This window comes from Alligator sinensis, unplaced genomic scaffold (genome assembly GCF_000455745.1).
Source record: "Alligator sinensis unplaced genomic scaffold, ASM45574v1 scaffold515_1, whole genome shotgun sequence".
NCBI classification, from domain to species: domain Eukaryota; kingdom Metazoa; phylum Chordata; order Crocodylia; family Alligatoridae; genus Alligator; species Alligator sinensis.
In genome coordinates, this window is record NW_005842096.1 from 2,388,355 (window position 1) to 2,406,857 (window position 18,503).

Below are 18,503 nucleotides of genomic sequence, written 5' to 3' on the forward strand. Positions count from 1 at the left end.
TTCTTTGTATTGTCCTAACTTTAAATCAAAAGTGATTGATCTTGAATGTGAACTATCTTATTCCTTTATGCCTTAGTAAATAAGCATTAACATTTTTTTAAAGTAATTACCTCCTCCACCTCTTGGGCTCATTTATCTGATCTGACCTAGTCTTGCAACTTACACAAGCATGAGTAAAATTGTGTGTGTGTAATTCTATTAAGGCTTAGTGCTCCAGTTATTATTAACATATTGGCTTTTTCGTGATTTAAAAGAACTGACAAAATACCTTTTTGTTTCTGAGTAGAACTCATTCTTGTGAGAAATAATTTGGGAAACCTGTTTTCAGTTGTTCAGTTTTTTTGGGAATAACAAGAATGCAGCATGAGGTTGAATGTACATATTTTATGATTTATATACTGTCCTTTTTGCCTTTAATCTATGAAACTCAGTATAATTTTAATCCATTTTCATTACAGATGGAAAAAAAGGATCCCTTTTCTGTAGACATAAAGAAAGTATTATTAGACATGAGGAAATATCGAATGGGGCTTATTCAGACACCTGACCAATTAAGGTTTTCATATATGGCTGTAATAGAAGGAACAAAATTTATAATGGGAGATTCAACTATACAGGTAAATGTTCAGAATAAAATGAGTTGACTTTTTAAAATCCATTTTTAAACAATAAAATATCAATTGGTGATTTTATTTTTTTTTTTGTATAGCTTGAAACTATGTCATTTCTGTGTTTGGTTGAGCAGATGGATGTCTTTTAAGCTAGATAAGGGGCGGGCAATTATTTTGGGTGGAGGGACATTTAGCGAGTTTTGGCAAGCTGTTGAGGGCTGCGTGGGCAGTCCTGCCACTTGACAGGTGCCCCGGCCCCTGGTCACCATCTTGGGACTCACTCCTAACCTCTGACCTTTGCCACCAGAAGTCCTTCCCCTTGCTCCTGGAAGTACTCCTTTGGGAAAGAGGGTTTGCCATCGGGTGGGGAGGGACACAGGGGACAAATTACTTACTAAAATTCAAGCACCCATAATAATATATTTTAATTTAATTAAAAAAAAAAATTGTCCTGATTTGTGTGCATTTGTGCTGTATATACAGAAGTGATTGCATATGGGTGTTTGTGGGGATATGTGTGGGGGTATGGATGTGGGCATGTAGTGTAGAGTGGCTGGCGGGCAGGCAGGAAAGTGGGGAAAGCAGCGGGGGGGAGTGGAAGCAAGTGTGAGCGTAGGGCCTGCACCAAAGTTCTGGGGCCAGCACCAGCAGGGCCCAGAGTGGGGCGGCACAAGTGTGGGCTGGCAGGGATCTGTGGAGCCAGACCGGGCTACGCCAGCAGGGAGAGTGGGGAGCTGACCCAGCTCCATAGAGCCCCTGCTGGCCAGGACCCCACGCTCCTGCCATCCTGCTCTGGGACCCGCTTGCACTGGTCCTGGGACACAGGCATGGGCCCGGTGCTCCCTCCCTCCTGGCTGCTGCTGGCTCCCGCATGCCAGCTCACTCCCAGTGCCCCCCGCCCCAGCCCTGGGGTACAGGCAGCGAGAAATGCACAGCCCCAGCCCCGCACACTCCATGCTCGCCCGTCTGGACTGAGCAGCAGCGGTGTGGAATGAACTGGTGCTCAGCATGGTGGGGAAAGCACCCTGCTCCCCTCCCCCCCTGTGGCTGGCACTTCCTGCTGCAGTCACTCACAGCCCGCACGGGGTTGTCTTGCCTCTCCGCCACGTCACTGCTGCCCATGGGGTACAGAGCAGACACAGGCAGCACTTTTTCCCCCATACTGAGCACCAGTTCCTTCCCCACAGCTGCTGCTGGCCAGGGCCCTGCGCCAGCTCCAGGCTTACCCGTCAGGGCTGAGCAGCAGCAGCAGTTGAGCAGAAACTGCTGCTCAGCACAGAGGAAAGTGGCCCACCTGCTCACCGGCAGTGTTTGCTGTGGCTGCCCACCCAGAGCTCACGCTGCGCTAGGCTGTGGGGCGGCTACTTCACTGCTGCCTCTGTGCTCCCTTGTGGCTGCTCAACATGGCTACTGCTGCTGCACTGGGCAGCACAGAGGCAGGGGTGAAGCATCCGCACTGCAGCCTAGGGCGGTGTGAGCTCTGGGCGGGCAGCCACAGCAAACACTGCCCAGTGGCGGCGAGCAGGGGGGCTGCTTTCCTCCATGCTGAGCAGCAGTTTCTGCTCAGCTGCCGCTGCCACTTCAGCCCCGACAGGCGAACCCAGAGCTGTTTTGGGGTCCAAGCTAGCAGTGGCGGCAGGGAACAAACTGGTGATCAGCATGGGGGAAGCAGCCCCTCCCCTTCCCCATGGCCTGCGTCCCATGCTGCAGCCTCTCGGAGCCCACATGGGGCTGCCTGTGCCTGGTCTGTTGTCACGCAGTGGAGAGGTAGGACAGCCCCATGTGGGCTGCGAGTGGCTGGAGCAGGAAGCACCGGCCATGGGGAGAAGGGGACCACTTTTCTCTTGCACTGAGCACCATCCCAGCTGCCGCTGTACAGCCCAGATGAGCAGTGTGTGGCACACGGGGTCGGGGCTGCACACCCATCCTCACCTGTACTGTGGGGCTGGGCTGGGCTGGGGGCACTGGGAGTGAGCAGGTGCGCGGGAACCAGCAGCAGCCGGGTGGGAGCGTGGGGCCCATGCTGATGCTGTGGGCCCCACTGGCAGTGGCCCTTGGACAGGGCAGGAGGAGCACGGGGTCCTGGCCAGCAGGGGCTCTGGAGCCGGGTTACCAGCCTTCCCCCCAGCTGGTACAGCCCAGCCCCACACCCTGCACTCCTACCACCCTGCTCCGGGCTCCACTGGTGCTGGCCTCATGCTCCTGCACGCCACTTGCTTCTACCCACTCCTGCCACTACTTTCCCACCCTCCTGCAAGGCTGGACTGTGGGGCTCAGCAGGAGCTGGCCCGGCCCCAAGGACTGGGGAAATCTCCGTGGGCCTCCCCTGCTTCCTCCCAATTCTTTCTTGAATTTCCCATGCTGGCACAACCACGAACAGCCCCACGGTCCCAGGCCAGAAGCCCTTGCTAGGCAGGGGCTTCCAGCTGGTGGGGGGCAGGGCTGGGCAGGGCCTGCCATGGCTTCTCCTGGGTCCTACTGACCCTGGCTCTTGTCATCTTTGATAGGAGCTAGGGGCAGATAAATATTAATTTTTAAAGTATTTTTAGGGGCCTGCAGGCCGGATTGAATGGCCTGGCAAGGTAGATGCAGCCTGCATGCCATGTTTTGCCCGCCCCTGACCTGGATGCAAAAAATGTACTGGCTACAGGGCCTGGTCAATCTGCAAAATTTATGTAACAATGCACAGACATAATTTTTTTTTTTTTTTAAATACCAACATGAGGAATCTGTCTTCAGCTTTTAAAAACAAGTCTGCAGCCTCAGGCTCCCTGGCCCCCATTTCTTCCTCTTGCAGCAGCTTCTGCCACCTGCTTCCTTCTGCCCCCTACCATTACCCTTGCTGTAGCCCCACTGAGCCCTAGCCCAGCCCTGTGGCACTGGTGGTAGCAGCACCTGCATCTGGGTCTCTGAGCCAGTGCTGCAGATGTCATGCTGCTGCCACTGCTGCTGGGCCAGGCTGGGGTTCTGTTCCATGGGCCAGGCTGAAGCAGGGCCAGATCCTGCCAGAGCAGAGCAAGGGGAAATGGTGGGAAGGGCAGGGCAAGTGGGAGGAGCCTCAGGGAGGCGGGCACAGAGGCAGAGGCTGTAGGGGCAGGAGTTGGGGGGGGGTGGAGTCTGAGGCTGCAGAAGGGGGCAGGAGTTAAGTTCCTTGACACCTCCCACCCCCCACTGTCTGCCCCCCTGCCACTGCTTGCCTTACAGTAGCAGTAGAGGGGGATGAATTTAAGACGGCCTTCCAGTAATTAGATTCTATACATGGAAAATTTATAACAAATGTATATGTATTCCATGTATACAATATAGCTACTGCAGGGGGAATCCCTTAAATTTAAGGTCATCTAGGATTCAGTTCAATATGCTAGTTTTTCAGATCTGTTCCTCACTGTGACCTGGGTTATCCACAGGAAATTAATTCTTATCCTGGTCCAGTTAGTGGAATTCATAAGAGCAGTTTTTTGAGTCAAGATTAGCCAGAGGTTTTTTCCTCTGACAAAGGTTTTATATCATCTGGGTTAGTTTTGTATCCTAGCAGCAGTGAAGATGTAAGGAATGTCTCAAGCATGTGTCCTTCTTTGCCTCTATAACTCAAGGTTTCATCTCAGGCTTTTCCAAGGATGACCAAAGTCAATCAACTGAATAAAGGTGCTAGATATCCTACTATCTTTACATCAGTGGGTGGATATACCAAATGCATTTGGAGCAGCTTTCTGCTACAATCTACCAAAACACTGATGTATGTCTTGAAAAGAGGCTGAATTGCTCATCTGGATAGCTGTCAGACCCAAAGCCTGTGGCCCTCGTCAGGATGAGGGGTATATGCAAATTCTAGAGGATCTGAGAAGTAATATGGGTTGTGTGAAGATCATTCCAACCTCTCTTGAAAGGCACAACTCCTTAGGTCTTATCAAACTGTACTGTAGCAATGTATTGCATAATACAGGCAAGGAAAAATAGATTTTATAGACATGGACATTAGGGCTGGAAGGGACCTTGAAAGGTCATTGAATCCAGCCCCCTTCTCTGGACTCTCTCAAGCTTCTCCACATCCTTTTTGAATTGCAAAGCCTGAAACTGGACGAACTACTTCATCTGCGGCCTCACCAAGGCCAAGTGCAACGGGAGAATGACATCCTGTTTTTGCTTGAGAAGCATCTATGGATGCAAGCCATCTTTTTGCTCGCTTTACTGGCTGTAGCATCACACTGCAGGTTCATGTTCATCTTGTGGTCAATCCTGACCCCCAAGTCCCTCTCATCCGTAGCGCTAGTCAGCGTAGCACTGCCAAGCCTGTAGACATGCTGCAGGTTTTTCCTCCCAGGGTGGAGAACCTTGCATTTTTCAGTATTAAACACCATCAGGTTCTCGTCCACTCATTTCCTGAGTCTGTCAAGGTCAGCCTGGATTACCCCCCTGTCCTCAGGTGGGGATGCTTTACCCCAAAGTTTGGTATCATCGGTGAACTTGGTCAGTCTGCTTCTGACTCCAATGTCCACATCATTAATGAAGATGTTGAACAATATAGGTCCAAGGACAGCCTTGAGGGACCCCACTGGTCACAGGGCACCATGACGATTGACTTCCATCAGCTACCACCCTCTGGGTCTGACCACAGAGCCAGTTCCCCAGCCAGCGGATCATGGTGAACCCAAGGCCGCAGTTGGCCAATTTTGCCAAAAGGTGATCATGGGATACCAGATCAAAGACTTTTTTAAAGTTGAGTATATGATATCCAGTCTCTTCCCCCTCGTCCAGGTGATAGGTCACCTGGTTGTAAAAGGAAATGAGATTGGTTAAGCACAACCTACCCGCAACAAACCCAAGCTGGCTGTCCCTCAGGGTGCTGCCATCAGCCAGTCCGTTAAGAATGGCCTCCTTGATGATTTTTTCTAAGACCTTCCCTAGGATAGAGGCCAGGCTGATAGGCCTGTAGTTTGCCGGATCCACTTTCCTCCCTTTCTTGAAGATAGGCACCACATTGGCCTTCTTCCAATCTTCAGGCACTTCACCAGAGCACCAGGAGCTCTCACAGATCTGTGCCAGGGGCTGAGCTATGATGCTCGCCAGCTCCTTGAGTACTCTCTGGTGTAAATTGTCAGGACTGGCTTCAATAAGATCAAAGCACCTTTTAAGAACCTATTTAATAGGAGCAGTGTTTTCAGAATAGTCAACAGCATAATGATGCAAGTGCCAGGAGCACTCAACAAATAGCAGACCACCTAAGCAGGAGAAACAATAGATGGAATAAGAAAGGCATAGTTGGACTAAAAAGGGATCAGTCTCAGGCACATCAACTGTAGTTCTTTAATCTTCTGCATCCCTTAAATAAACTTTTTTATTTTTTCTATAATCTCTTCTAGATGTTGCTTTACAAAGTCATGATGTAGTCTTTTTAGTCTCTGCTTCTGATCGTATAGATTAGTGGTTCTCAACCTTTTTAGACATGAGGCACCCATCATTAGACTTGGGGCACCCTTTGAAAAATGATAGCACTTTTTTACTGGCAGAATGAATAGAGCAGTTCTTCTGTTGCAAAGCCCTCAAAGACTGTAACAGGTCAAAATGTTTTGGCGTTATGGATTCCTGTTTTGAAATTTCTGGATTTATTTTGTGTATCGTGTAGATCTTGTGGATCTTTCTCTTACCCAACTGCACTAGTATTGTGCAGTACCTTGTGGTATGCTTAAAAGGCACCCTGATTGAGAATCACTGGTATAGATGTTAATTCATTGACAACAGTGGACAGCAGTTCCTCTGTGGAAGTCCAGAATATTTTCTGTTAGAGTAGAAGAATCCTTGCTTGATGTACATGTCATGTAAAATGGAAGTATTTACTTTGTATTCTGAGTGTCAGGTTTGCCTATTGGAATTGTTTAGCTACTAGTATTTTAAAAAAAACCCAAAACTCCATCTGTACATTTAGCATCAAAATCTGCATCTTGTCTGCTTGTCTAGTATTGGGTGTAATTTTCACACCCAGCTATTCAGGTTCTTGAAGGGTTTGTTACTGTTTTTCCATGTGAAAAAATATCCTTAAAAGTTGAACTTTATACTTGCCGTATTTAGCCATTTGATCCATGAATCTATTTTAATCCATTTCATGTTATGTTTGTTCATTTAAAATGGCATTCTTAGTATCCTGTGAGATGAGATTCAGGATTCGATTGCTGATGCTTTTTACGTAACTTTTTGTCTCAGAATGACTGATGCATCCCTCAGAATTGATATCTAAAAATATAGCTTTCACCATGTTTGTGATATAAATCTTTCACTGTCTGTCTGCTTGGGGGGGCGGGAAGTCTGGACATATGAGAAGTGTCTTGTGACCATCATAGGACAAGACGACTTTGCATGTCTTCAAGCTTGATTACCTTCATAAGCAGATCCAGAGTTCAAGCTATTTCCACAGAAAGGCATTTCGAGGAAAATCTCCGAATATATTGGAACTGCTGCCTATGAGACAGTCAACTTTTTTTAGAATGAGATTTACTGTTATATCAGAGCTTAGCCAGCCACAGCAGCATGCATTAGTAGAATTCTTACAGCTGGTATTTGCAAAGTAGCTACCTGCTGTACTATATTCATACATTTACCAGCCACTGTCCCTCAATGTTGGGCTCCAGCTCCAATGTGCAATTTGGTCCAGCAGTCCTGAAGGCATTGTTTAAATATGTTTTCTAGCGCACCCTTCTTGAAGACTTATTGCTTGGCTAGTCACCAAAAATGAGACTGGCTTCAAACCTCTTTTAAGTAACTGATTTTTCACCTTGAAGGATGCACTGATGCATGGATCCTATGACTTAGCTTCTTTTGCTGTAGCTCAAGAGACATTTGATCAAGATCTTAGCAACAAAGGAACTGATTGACATTTCAGGACTTTTTTCTCTTTCTGCATTTGGGAAAGAGGGTAACATGAGAGTATGTAGGCTATATGGGCAGCAGCTACAGAGATTGCTGCTCAAAAGATTCCAGTCTTCTGTGCAAGGGGGCGGGCATATGGACCACGAACAAGGGATCTATACATACAGATTATCTCAATGAATCTGGCGCTGTAAGGTCAGAAAACGTTCTCTGTCTTCCTATAGGTATGTTTGAAGACTACAGTTATAGTCAACTCACAGTAAGAGTTTACAAGGAACCTTTTTGAATAATTCAGACAGAAAATAGGCATGGGGGGAATCGTAATGAATAAGTATCTTCATAATCTGAGAATTTTAGTGAAGGTGAAATGATTCTGAAAGCAAGCAAGTGTTTTCTCCAATCTTTCCCCCAGTCACAGCATCTTGGACCAGCCTGTCACCAATACCTCCTCATTTCTAATGCTAAATCCCTATTCAGTTACGCTTCCTGTGGCTCACTTTTTCTTCATTCTTTCTGCTAAATTGATTCTACTTGGAATTCAGTGTAAAGCAGGGGTATCAAACTCTCATCGGGTCCCATGGGCCAGATGAATGGTGTAAGGCTGGCATGTTACTGGCTTGCCCCACATGTGCTAGATCTATGTACTGTATTCAGCACATGGGTCAACACCAAGACTTATGGGCAGCTGTGGGTTATGCCCCTGCTTTAAAGTAATTGACTGCTTTTTCTTTGTCATGCTTATTTATCTTCAAATTCATCTTTTTGGAGTGAGACTTAATTTTGTTGTAGGTTCAGGAAGTACCAGAAGTGTCCGATCTTTGAGGGGAGGAGGAGAATAGTATAATTTAAAAAATGAGAATTTTTGACTCAAGAACTGAAAGCCTGACCCTGTTGAAGTCTGTAAGAGTTCTGGCAGTATCTGGAGAGAGGCCAGGATTTTGCTCACTGTATTCTACCATTGAAAGTCCCATGGTCTTGATGGTGATTATGGCCCAGAAGAATGTGATAGTGCAAGATCAAATGGATATACTGGAGCTAGCTAAGAGCTGATTCTCTTATCTATACCCTCTGCTTTTTAAAAGGAGATCAGTGTTATCAAGTTCACCAGAAGGGAACTGTATAGTTTCCCATTCACCACCTTTATGACTGTCAGCAACTTGGGAGAGGTCAAGATGTTCTTGTTGCTAAATCCCAAGGGATTAAACTGCCCTATATAGGAAGATTCATTCTTTAAGAGCCTGCAGCTGATTTACCAGGGTAATTTGAATGTTTATTCCTGTACATTGACTATTTAGGTTTAACTGTTGCATTATTGATTCTTGCTTTTGAATGTTAGAGAGAAATTAGTCTAAATGGTCATCTATGTAATCAGATTCTATTTAAACATCTGTTTAATGCAGAAAAGGACCTGGGGCTTACAGTGGACAATAAACTGGATGAGTTGGCAGTGTGCCCTTGTTGCCAAGAAGGCTAACAGCATACTGGGCTGCATTAGTAGGAGCATTGCCAGCAAATTAAGGGAAGTAATTATTCCCTTCTACTTGGCACTTGGGCACTAGTGAAGCCACATCTGGAGTACTGTGTTCAGTTTTGGGCCCCTCACTAAAAGGATGTGGAGAAGCTGGAGAGAGTCCAGCAGAGCAACAAAAATAGGGGGCTGGGGCACATAACTTTAGAGCGAAGGCAGAGGGAATTGGGCTCATTTAGTCTGAAGAAGAGAAGACTGAGGGAGGATTTGATAGCAGCCTTTTAACTATTTGAGGGATGGTTCCAAAGAAGATGGAGCCAGACCAGGGGTGGGCAGTTATTTTGACCCATGGTCCACATAAGGAGTTTTGGGGGGCTGTCGCAGACTGGGTTGGTGCTCCCCTGCCCTCCCCCCAACAGCTCACCAAACCTCCCTATGTGGGGTGAGGTAAGCAGAGGGCAGAGCTGGTGTGAATGCACAACAGCTTCAGCCCACCCTTCTACTTCAAGGAGGGGCTCAGGCAGATACCCTGATCCACAGGGAGAAGTGGCTACTTGCATCCACAGCTGATGCCAATACCCATCTGGTGCTGCTTCCAGTGCATGGGCCAGGAGTTGCTGTAAGCTGTGGGGCCATGCTGTAGTGGGGGGGAGAAAGGGGGAGACAGAGAAGCAACCCTGCCCATGATGAGTAGCAGCAGCCGGTGCAGGGTGCACCCACTGCTAGGTACTGCTTTTGCCCAGCACTAGCCACTGCTACTCATTGTGAGCAGGGCCGCTTCTCCCTGTCCCCCCTCTCCCTCCTGCCATCCCGCACCTACAGCATGGCCCCGCAACTTACACCAGCTCCTGGCTTGTGTGCCGGAAGGAGTGTTGGGTTGGCACTGACATCAGCTGCAAATGCAGGTGGCTGGTTCCCACTGGGGATCGGGGCATCCTCCAAGGTCTGCAGGTGATGCTGCTGCATCAGCTGTGGTCCCAGGCAGTTGCCCTGATCCCTGGCAGAAACCTGCAGGCAGTGTCCACAGCTGATGCCAGTGTGCACCTGGCGCTACTCATGTGCGGAGCGGGAGATGTTGTAAACTGAACAGGGCTGGGACATGCCCGTCTACCCAGCATGTTACAGCAAATGGAACCACTGGCTCTCTATGGGCTGCATCTTACAACTTTGCAGCTGCTGACCTGCAAGCTGGATAAAATCAGTTGGCAGCTTGGATCTGGCCCATGGGGTGTATTTTGTCCACCCCTGAGCTAGACTGTTCTCGGTGGTGGCAGACGACAGAACAAGGAGCAATGGTCTCAAGTTGTAGCAAGGGAGGTTTAGGTTGGATATTAGAAAAAACTCGCTAGGAGGGTGGTGAAGCACTGGAAGGGGTTAGCTAGACAGGTGGCGGAATTTTCATCCTTGGAGGCTTTTAAGGCCCAGCTCAACAAAGCCCTCACTTGTATGATCTAGTTGGGGATGGTCCTTCTTTGCGCAGGAGGGTTGGACTAGATGACCTCCTGACGTCCCTTCCAACCCTAATTTTCTGTGATTCATTCCTAGAGATTTTAGGTGTGCATTGGACACCTAAAGAGAGTTTTACCTTTCGGTTTGCAGTCCTACTTTTTACCAGCAGATTTTAGTTAATTCAGAGCAAATAGATCTGTGCACTGAATGCTTGATTTTGAGTTTTTTATTGGCCTTGTTGTTTTCTTCAGACTGTCATTAGTTTTGGTTTTGGTGTTCCTTAAAGGTGAGAGCACTAATGGTTACTTGTTCTTGAAGTTTTAATTCTTCTTAACCAGTTGGATATCTTTTTGTTGTCCTAGTTTTGATCTAAGCATGTGAGTGTAACCAAGAAAACATTTAACTTAGCATTTTTAATATAAAAAGAGGAGACATTTAATTTCTTGAGGAGATGGCAATAGGACATTTGTCACATTAATTTTATGTGTAGGGAGAGTTTTGGTAAAATCTATTCTCAGTCCATGAATTGCTTTTTTTAAGGTATCATTCTGAGAGACTTCTCTAGAATGTACCCTGTGTCATACTGTTATAATGAACATAAATGTTCTTTCTGTCCTGTGAATTAAATATAGTGATTCTTATTTCACACAGATTTAAATAATAACCAATACAATAGAACAAGCACATATGTATCTACCACAGTGAAACAAATTACTACGATTTTCCATCTGTGCTAGATGGAACATCTCTCTTAAATTAGTGCCTTAACTGGACATAGCAATAGTACTTGGTGGCAGGGGGATGTAGTTCACAGCCTTGGAGGTGGAAGTGAGGTTTACAATATATCAACAACTTTAAACATTTAAATTGGCCACTCCATAATTGGGAGCAAATTAACGCCTCATTAGAAGTCAGTTGGTTGCCTTGCTTTTAAAATAAAATACCCTTACTTACGTTGAGAATATCTTAGTTTGGTCTTAACCTCTGTTATAGAAATTATTATATTTAGTTCTGTTAATGTAGTTTTATTTCTGACAGTACTGTGACAAACCCTGTTATTCAAAGATATAGAAGCTGTTACTCAACAACTTTCTTCTTTATTCAGAAACGATGGAAAGAACTTTCTAAAGAGGACCAAGCACCAAGTTCTGAGCACTCTCCTCCGCACCCAACCAAAATAATTACAGAAAAGTACAATGGAAATAGTGTGGGCTTAGAAAAACAGGAGCAAATGGGGGAAAAAATAAATACAGACCTGTCCACCAAAGTGCAAGATGCTGTGGATGGAAACACAGAAAGGCAAGTGTGATCGGAAATGAATGTAGTAGGAGAGAACACTTAAGTTGCATTGGATTTTTATATTGCTGGTCATAACAAAACTTTTAATTTTGAATAAGTTGTCTCTTGTGTTGGAGAAGGAGAGAGTATTTGGTTGAACAGTCTCAGACATAGTAAGGGAAAGGATTTTATTTTTTCAGTGTAATTTTAGCTATTTCCTACCTATAGCTTCTACAGTTCAGTTACTTTAGAGGTATGGGGGGGCGGTTCAGTCTGAATATAGACAGGCACATTACAAATCCCTTCTGAGTTGCTTTGTCCTTGCTGAAGTTGCAGTATGTGTCGCAGTTAATTGTATTATTGTAGGAGTTGGCACCTACCTGCCTGTGGGTCAGGGTCTTATAGTGCTAAGACCTGCATCAAGACTAAGCAGGTGGTCTCCTACCCCAGGCCTTACGCTAAGAGAAGATGGGGAGTGGCTAGATAAGGAAGAGACAAGGGAAACGGTGAAAAAATGGTATTTTAACTTGATAGGGGCTTTTGGTCACTGGTAGCCTAATCATTGTCAAATGTTTTATGAGCCTCATGGCAAATGAGGGGTTTAATGGATGGCATGGGAGAAGGCATGAAGGTGTGTGTTAGCCAGGACTTGTAGAAACAGGACTTGTCTGCATTTTTTTTGTGGGAGAACTTTTGTGTGCACAGGGAATTGTGGGAAGGCAAGAGAGGATGTATTGTCTTTGTCTGATTTTTTTGCCTGTATCCTTGCTCCGTGACAAGGCAAGCTGTCATCCCAAATCGAAACTTAGATTGGGACTTAACTTTTATAGTCCAAGACAAGCACCTAGTCACTGATCACAGGGGGGGAAGCCTTTAGGGTCAGTGACTTGATAGGAAGCTGAGTTAACTTTGCAAGGAAGACACAAGTAAAGAGGCATGTTATTTGTCTAGTATCTGTTTTTGTACAGAAAATATGTACACAGTCATTGAAGCCAGAGTTCAGGTGATTGATTGCATCATGCCTATGCAAGAGGGGACAAAATTAAGGTTTGTGAGTTGTTTTAGAATCTGGCATTTTCTAAGGCTCCATTTAGCAACCTTACTGGAAGTACCCAGGTTATTTTCACATTCCCCTCCAGGTTCTCCTCTTAGTTTTGTTTTGTTCATAAATAGTTCCAGACAGATTAAGCCTTCTGTATGTGCTGGGGGAAGAAGCACTACCTTTAACATGTCTTCAAGGGTTCCTCCTATTCTATTGCTTAGGACGTTTTCCCTTTTCTTTTCCCCAGTACTGTTCGGAAACGCCTTCGAGAGGATAGAAAGGCTAACACGGCACAGAAGCTGCAGCAGATGAAACAGAAGTTAAGTGAAACTGAACGAAAAAGGAAAAGGTGGTTATATTGGAAACCTATTCTCATTAAGGTTATGTTTGGTACATTGATTTTATTTGGAGCTGTTTCTTGCTGGAAAATGTATTTTCAAGAGCATTCCTTGTAAGTAAACAAGTGAGCTTGTCTGCATTAGCAGTTAATTATGCTGCAAGTTAGTTGTTAGGGGTTTGCCATTCATCAGCAAACTTCTTACACCTAAATTGGTGCAGAAGTTTAAATGTTAACTAGATAAGTGATGTAAACTGATCACAAGTCAACATCTCAGGACTTCTCACTGCAGGTACTTCTGAAACCAAACAGCAAATTGCTATCTGAATAAAGTGGTTCATTTTTGTTAAACAGGTACAAGTTTCCTGCAAATGTATTTATACACTTTTTAAAATAGTTTTCCACCAAATCTACAAGACAGACCCTGAGCCACAAAGTTTTAACTACTGAGGCTGTCTTAATTTACACCTGACATAAGCAATAAACAGTGTTGTATCATTTACATTATTAATGCAAAGAGGCTATCCTTACATGTGTGTAATGTGTAATGTACTATGAACATGGGCATAAACATTTTATATTCTTATGACCTAGGATAAAGATATTTTATAACTGCGTATTTAATCTTACTTTTGTAGTTAACTGTACTTTTAAAGCTCAGTTTGTACAAACTCTTTGACCAAGAAAGAATCTGATTTTGAAACGAATGTAAAGCATAATGTGTGCATTACAGTAGTTAACAGTGCATCCATTCCCCGTATTTCAAGACTTTTGATATGAGCAGCTAGGGGTCTGATGAACCACTTACTTGTTCTGTAAGTTGCATTCCTTATTTATTTTTTCTATTTTTTGCAATTTATTTAAATAGTTTACTTCTGAGGGGTTTTTTGGTTTAAAGATTGTGGGAAACTTAACTCCCCCTTACCTAAAGGCAAACTGTTAAACTGGTGAATGGAAGTTGTATTCAGACTTCAGCTACTGTTTGAAGCCCTAGCTTTGTTAAAGTTGACATTCCATTAAATGTGAAACATGATATTTTGCGTGTGTGAGTTGCATTCCTCGTAGTAATTAAGATCTAATGGAAACATATGGCAACTTAAAACCGATTCATTCTTAAATGAAAATACTGGGTACCAAGTATAGATGCTATTAGTTGTTGCTGAATTTAGATCCTAGTAATTGAGCCCAATCTTAATTGAGTTTGCCAGACCTTTATAAGGTACTCTTTAAGTTGCCTAACATCATAATCAGCCTGACGGTTAACTGCTTTGTCAAGAATAGCAAATGAAGGGAGTACTGGCACCTAGATCACTTTATAACCATGAAGTATAAACTTTGCACTGTTTTGTGTGGAAATTTGTATCCAGTAGTTATTTTCCCAGCTCCATATGCAATTACCTGTTTTCATCTGAGGATGGAAGCAGTCTAGTCTAGTGGCTAGAGCACTGTGTTGCAGCTGAGGGCATTGGTTTCCAGTCCTAGGTCTGCCACTGCTGAGTGACTATGGGCAAGTCAGTATCTCTGGGCTTTTATGTCCACATCTCTTAAATGATAACAATGACACTTACCTCCTTTGTAAAGTATTTTTGAGCTTTACTGATGAAAAGTGCAATATATGTTAAGCATATAGGTTAGTCTCATCCAAAGAAGTGAGTAACTTGAGGCTTCCATTGTCTGCAAGCTCTGAAACAAGGGACCCAGACTTGAGTATGACCTACTGTTGCACAGACACAAAGATATTTTCTCATTGAATTGCAGTGGGTACACAGGGAACTCCAGATGGTGCTGATAGAAGCTCATTGTGCAATTCCCCTGCTCTTTATAAAAGAATTATAAGTAGGGACCTACTCAAATCGCAATTGCATGGATTTCACAGAAATCACGAAACCAGTTGATCTCCATGAAATCCACAGGGGAAAAAACACAAAACAACATTTTACTAAAAAAAAAATGCTGGTTCACTAGTGGGAGCCAGTAGTCCTTCCTGCCATGCAGCCTGGCATGAAGGGGGGCTGCCAGCATACAGGTGAGCAGGCAAGATGGCTCACACCCCTTGCTGCTCTGCCTCTTTTCATTGGTCAGTGGCAATGGGTGGGGCCATTTGATGGGCAGCCCTCTCCACCAATCAGCAGTGGAGGGCAGGACCACCCCCCCCCCCCAAAAAGCAATCAGAGGCATGGTGGGACCCCACTGCAGTAAACCTGTGAAAATGGCAGCAGACCCTGCAATCTGTCCATAAAGTTGGCTGATGCTGCTTGGAGTTGGGTAGACCCCTAATTAAAAGTCAAGTATAGTGTCTTAAAGATCCATGGTTTTGAGCACTGTGCATTTTGCCACTAAAGCAGAATAGTAATTGGTACTGTGACACTGGTCAATTGTGGAGCTGTGGTATGGTCAAGATGAAATATCTGTTATGGTATATACTAGTCAATAGACAGCCTTTTAAGGGTAAAATCATAAATTTCAATATATAAAACTTAAATCTCAAGCCATGAAAGAGAAAAAAAATGGTCTTTTTATCAGAACAGTTGGAGATATTTTCTCTGGCATCTTTAAATTAGTAATGGTGGATGCCCAGGAGGGTAATGGGAGATGGATCACTCTGACTAGCTCAGTGCTCTCCCTCTGGCATCCATTTCTGCCATTATTGGAGATGGCATACCAGGCTAAGTAGACCATTGGTCTGACCCAGTATGGCACTTGTGTTCATTAGGATGACTCTGATGTAATGAATTCCTAATTTTTAACTTGTGTCTATATTAAAAGTGAAGTGTATTAGTCTTTCTAGCATAGCTTGCCCCAGATTTGACAAAAGTCCTTTCCATTAACTATAAAGTATCTGACAAGGATTGTTTTCTGTTTGTTGGAAAACATGCAGGGTAACGAAATATTATTGTAAAATAGAATAAAAAACTAGGTCTTATTGTTTCAAAATGTTTAAAGGAAATCAGTTGAGAGAAAAATTCCCCTTTACTGAAACTGTCATGATTTATTTCTTGACTCCTCAGTTTTTCAGGGAGATTTTTCTAGGCCTTCTCTGCTTCCCTCTGACACCTACCTCCAACTGCAGCTCTTCAGGTCTGCAGTTAAATTATCTCCCTGCCTCCATCTTAAATTCTGGCTCCTTTGCATCAATTTGGAGCAGGCTGTTGTGAATAGTTGTAACTTCTCACATTCTAGTTACTGTTCTTGACTCCATAAATGAACATTAGCAAGTTAGTTTGATTCCTGGGTAAGCTTTTGCTTCTTGGTTGGTTTGGCTGCATCATTAACAGCCAGACCAGGAAGACATTCATAATAATTAATAGAGCACAAACCACCAATAGCATTAATTTACATTTTAATGTGATTGAGGAAGAAATTTAAGGAATTCCATGAAAGAATTCTGGGTGACATCCTAGCTGCATTAAAACGAATTGCCAAATGCTCACTCCAGTCAGACTAGACTTTCTTTTTCTTAAGGTTTTAGAAAATTACAACAGTCTAAGCCACGTGATATATTGTTGTTGTTTCCATGGTGCTTGACAGTCATAAGAGCACTTACTTTTAACATAACAGTTTCCATTTATTAGACTGTGAAATGCCAACTGGCATGCTAGGTTCTGAAATTATCTTGAGCTTCTGATTCAAATCTTAACTGTGACCTCCCACTCCTCACCCGTCCGCCATACATACAAGTATTTTCTTGAAAAATAATAATGTTCTGACATTCAAATTAATAGCTTCTCACAACTTACATGCACCTTTTACAAACAAATCGCTAACAAACACCTGCACATCCATTACAGGCCACTTGCTGTAGATTACAGGAGTTGGAATTGGTCCTTACAGTTTTCTATTTGATTATGTATTTTTCAGGCAGGAGAAAAATCTGGAAAAAAAAAAAAAAAAAAAGTGGGATGAGGGCCCCTCCGCTCTTCAGCATTTTTTCCCAATAGAGCAGTAGTTCTTTATAACTAGCAGATTCCATCCCAAACAAATAATGAAGAATCACAGGTGAGTGTTAGGGGAATAAAGTGTTGAGAAAGAAACCAACTTATCAGTTAAACCTTTTAAAAACGTAGTTTTGTGCAAGCGTATACACAAAAGCCAAACTTTAGAGAGGATGGTATTGAGATGGGGACTGAAGAGCCTAGACTTGAGGTTGGCAGCCTATGGACCAAATCTGGCCTGCAAAGAGACCTGATCTAGCCCACAATGGTGGGGACACTTTCTGTGCCCTACATGGCATCCAGCAGGCAGCCGTTCGAGCTCCCCCTGCTCCGTACCGAGGGCCGTTCTCATCCCACTACTGCATCCCGCACTTACCCTCACCACTGAATTCGGGGCTACGCATTGTCATTGGCCTTGGAAATTAGTTTTCCTGACTCTCAAAACTTTAGTTCAGTTTCTCTTTCATGTATTAAAAATAAATATATTCAAAATATTACATCTGTCTGAGTCTTTATTTGATTTGAAAAGCTTCATTTGGAAAGATATTGTACTATGCTGTATGTTGGCTTAAAACTAGTTATAAATCAGTCTGTTATAGCAAATCTTAGTTCCGATTTGTTCCTGGCTGCATAGACTACCATTTGTTTAAAAAATAAAAGAATAAAAATTGAATTTCGGAAATCTCCACTCGGTACAAGAGAACTGTATATTTTCACTCTCTCTCTCCATTGAGCCATCACTTTCAAAAACAGCTCTAGGTATAAATGACTAATCGGTGTTCTTTGGAGGGCACAGGCCTAAATAGTTATGTAGTCTCACTGATTTCAGTGGGACTGCCTATCTAAAGCTGGGAACATGCCTACATGATTCCCTGGATTGGGCAACTAACTTTCTCTCTGTGCTCACTGGATTGTCTTAATTTTCAACTCTCCAGCATGCACTTACCTTATGTAATAACTCTGTAGTACTTTTTTCTAAAAAGATTTGGCATTTCAAACAAGTTTTGCTACATATTATATCAGGTAATTATTTTGATGAACAATATCAGAAATTGGAACAAATCATTTTCGGGGTCTACAGTTATAATGAGCTACAAGCCCTTTAATGCGTGTTGATTCTTAATGTGTACTGAATCTGTGACTTTGTTTTGCATTGTATGTCGTAGGCCGAGACTGACTGACACCTAAACCTGCAAGACTTGTGAATATTCTGAAGCTATAAATTGCAAATTATTGACATGCAAAGCAAGACATGAGCCCCTCTTCGGGAACAAAAGTGAGGTCTGATAAATACCAAGGCCTCATAACTATCTGTTTACAACGTAAACTACATCCAGGGGATGAAGAATACCACCAGCATGCTTCTTTGCGAAAGAAAATAATTTGCTGTCTTACATATTTTATAATGACTGTATTAATTGTAGAAAGATGTAAAAGAAATAAATTAGAAAATACTTTGTTTTGTACTGCCATTCTTATTGTATTTTTATACTTTTTGGCAGCATTAAATATTTTTTTAAATTGA

General features: G+C 43.7%; 1 protein-coding gene across 5 annotated transcripts in view; it reads left to right on the plus strand.

Annotated features, from left to right (window-relative positions):
- The window catches only part of PTPN2 (protein tyrosine phosphatase, non-receptor type 2), a 43,606-nt gene extending 25,103 nt beyond the window's left edge, over window positions 1-18,503 (plus strand). For 3 of the 5 annotated variants that reach the window (XM_025204722.1, XM_025204725.1, XM_025204724.1), the window contains 3 exons: window positions 459-617; window positions 11,495-11,688; window positions 12,957-16,664. In XM_025204722.1, coding sequence (XP_025060507.1) covers window positions 459-617; window positions 11,495-11,688; window positions 12,957-13,164 — 561 coding nt within the window. In that variant the 3' untranslated portion in view covers window positions 13,165-16,664. Of the gene's footprint in view, window positions 1-458; window positions 618-11,494; window positions 11,689-12,956; window positions 16,665-18,144 lie in introns of those variants that run through there. The other 2 variants (XM_025204723.1, XM_025204726.1) reach the window with 1 other exon arrangement.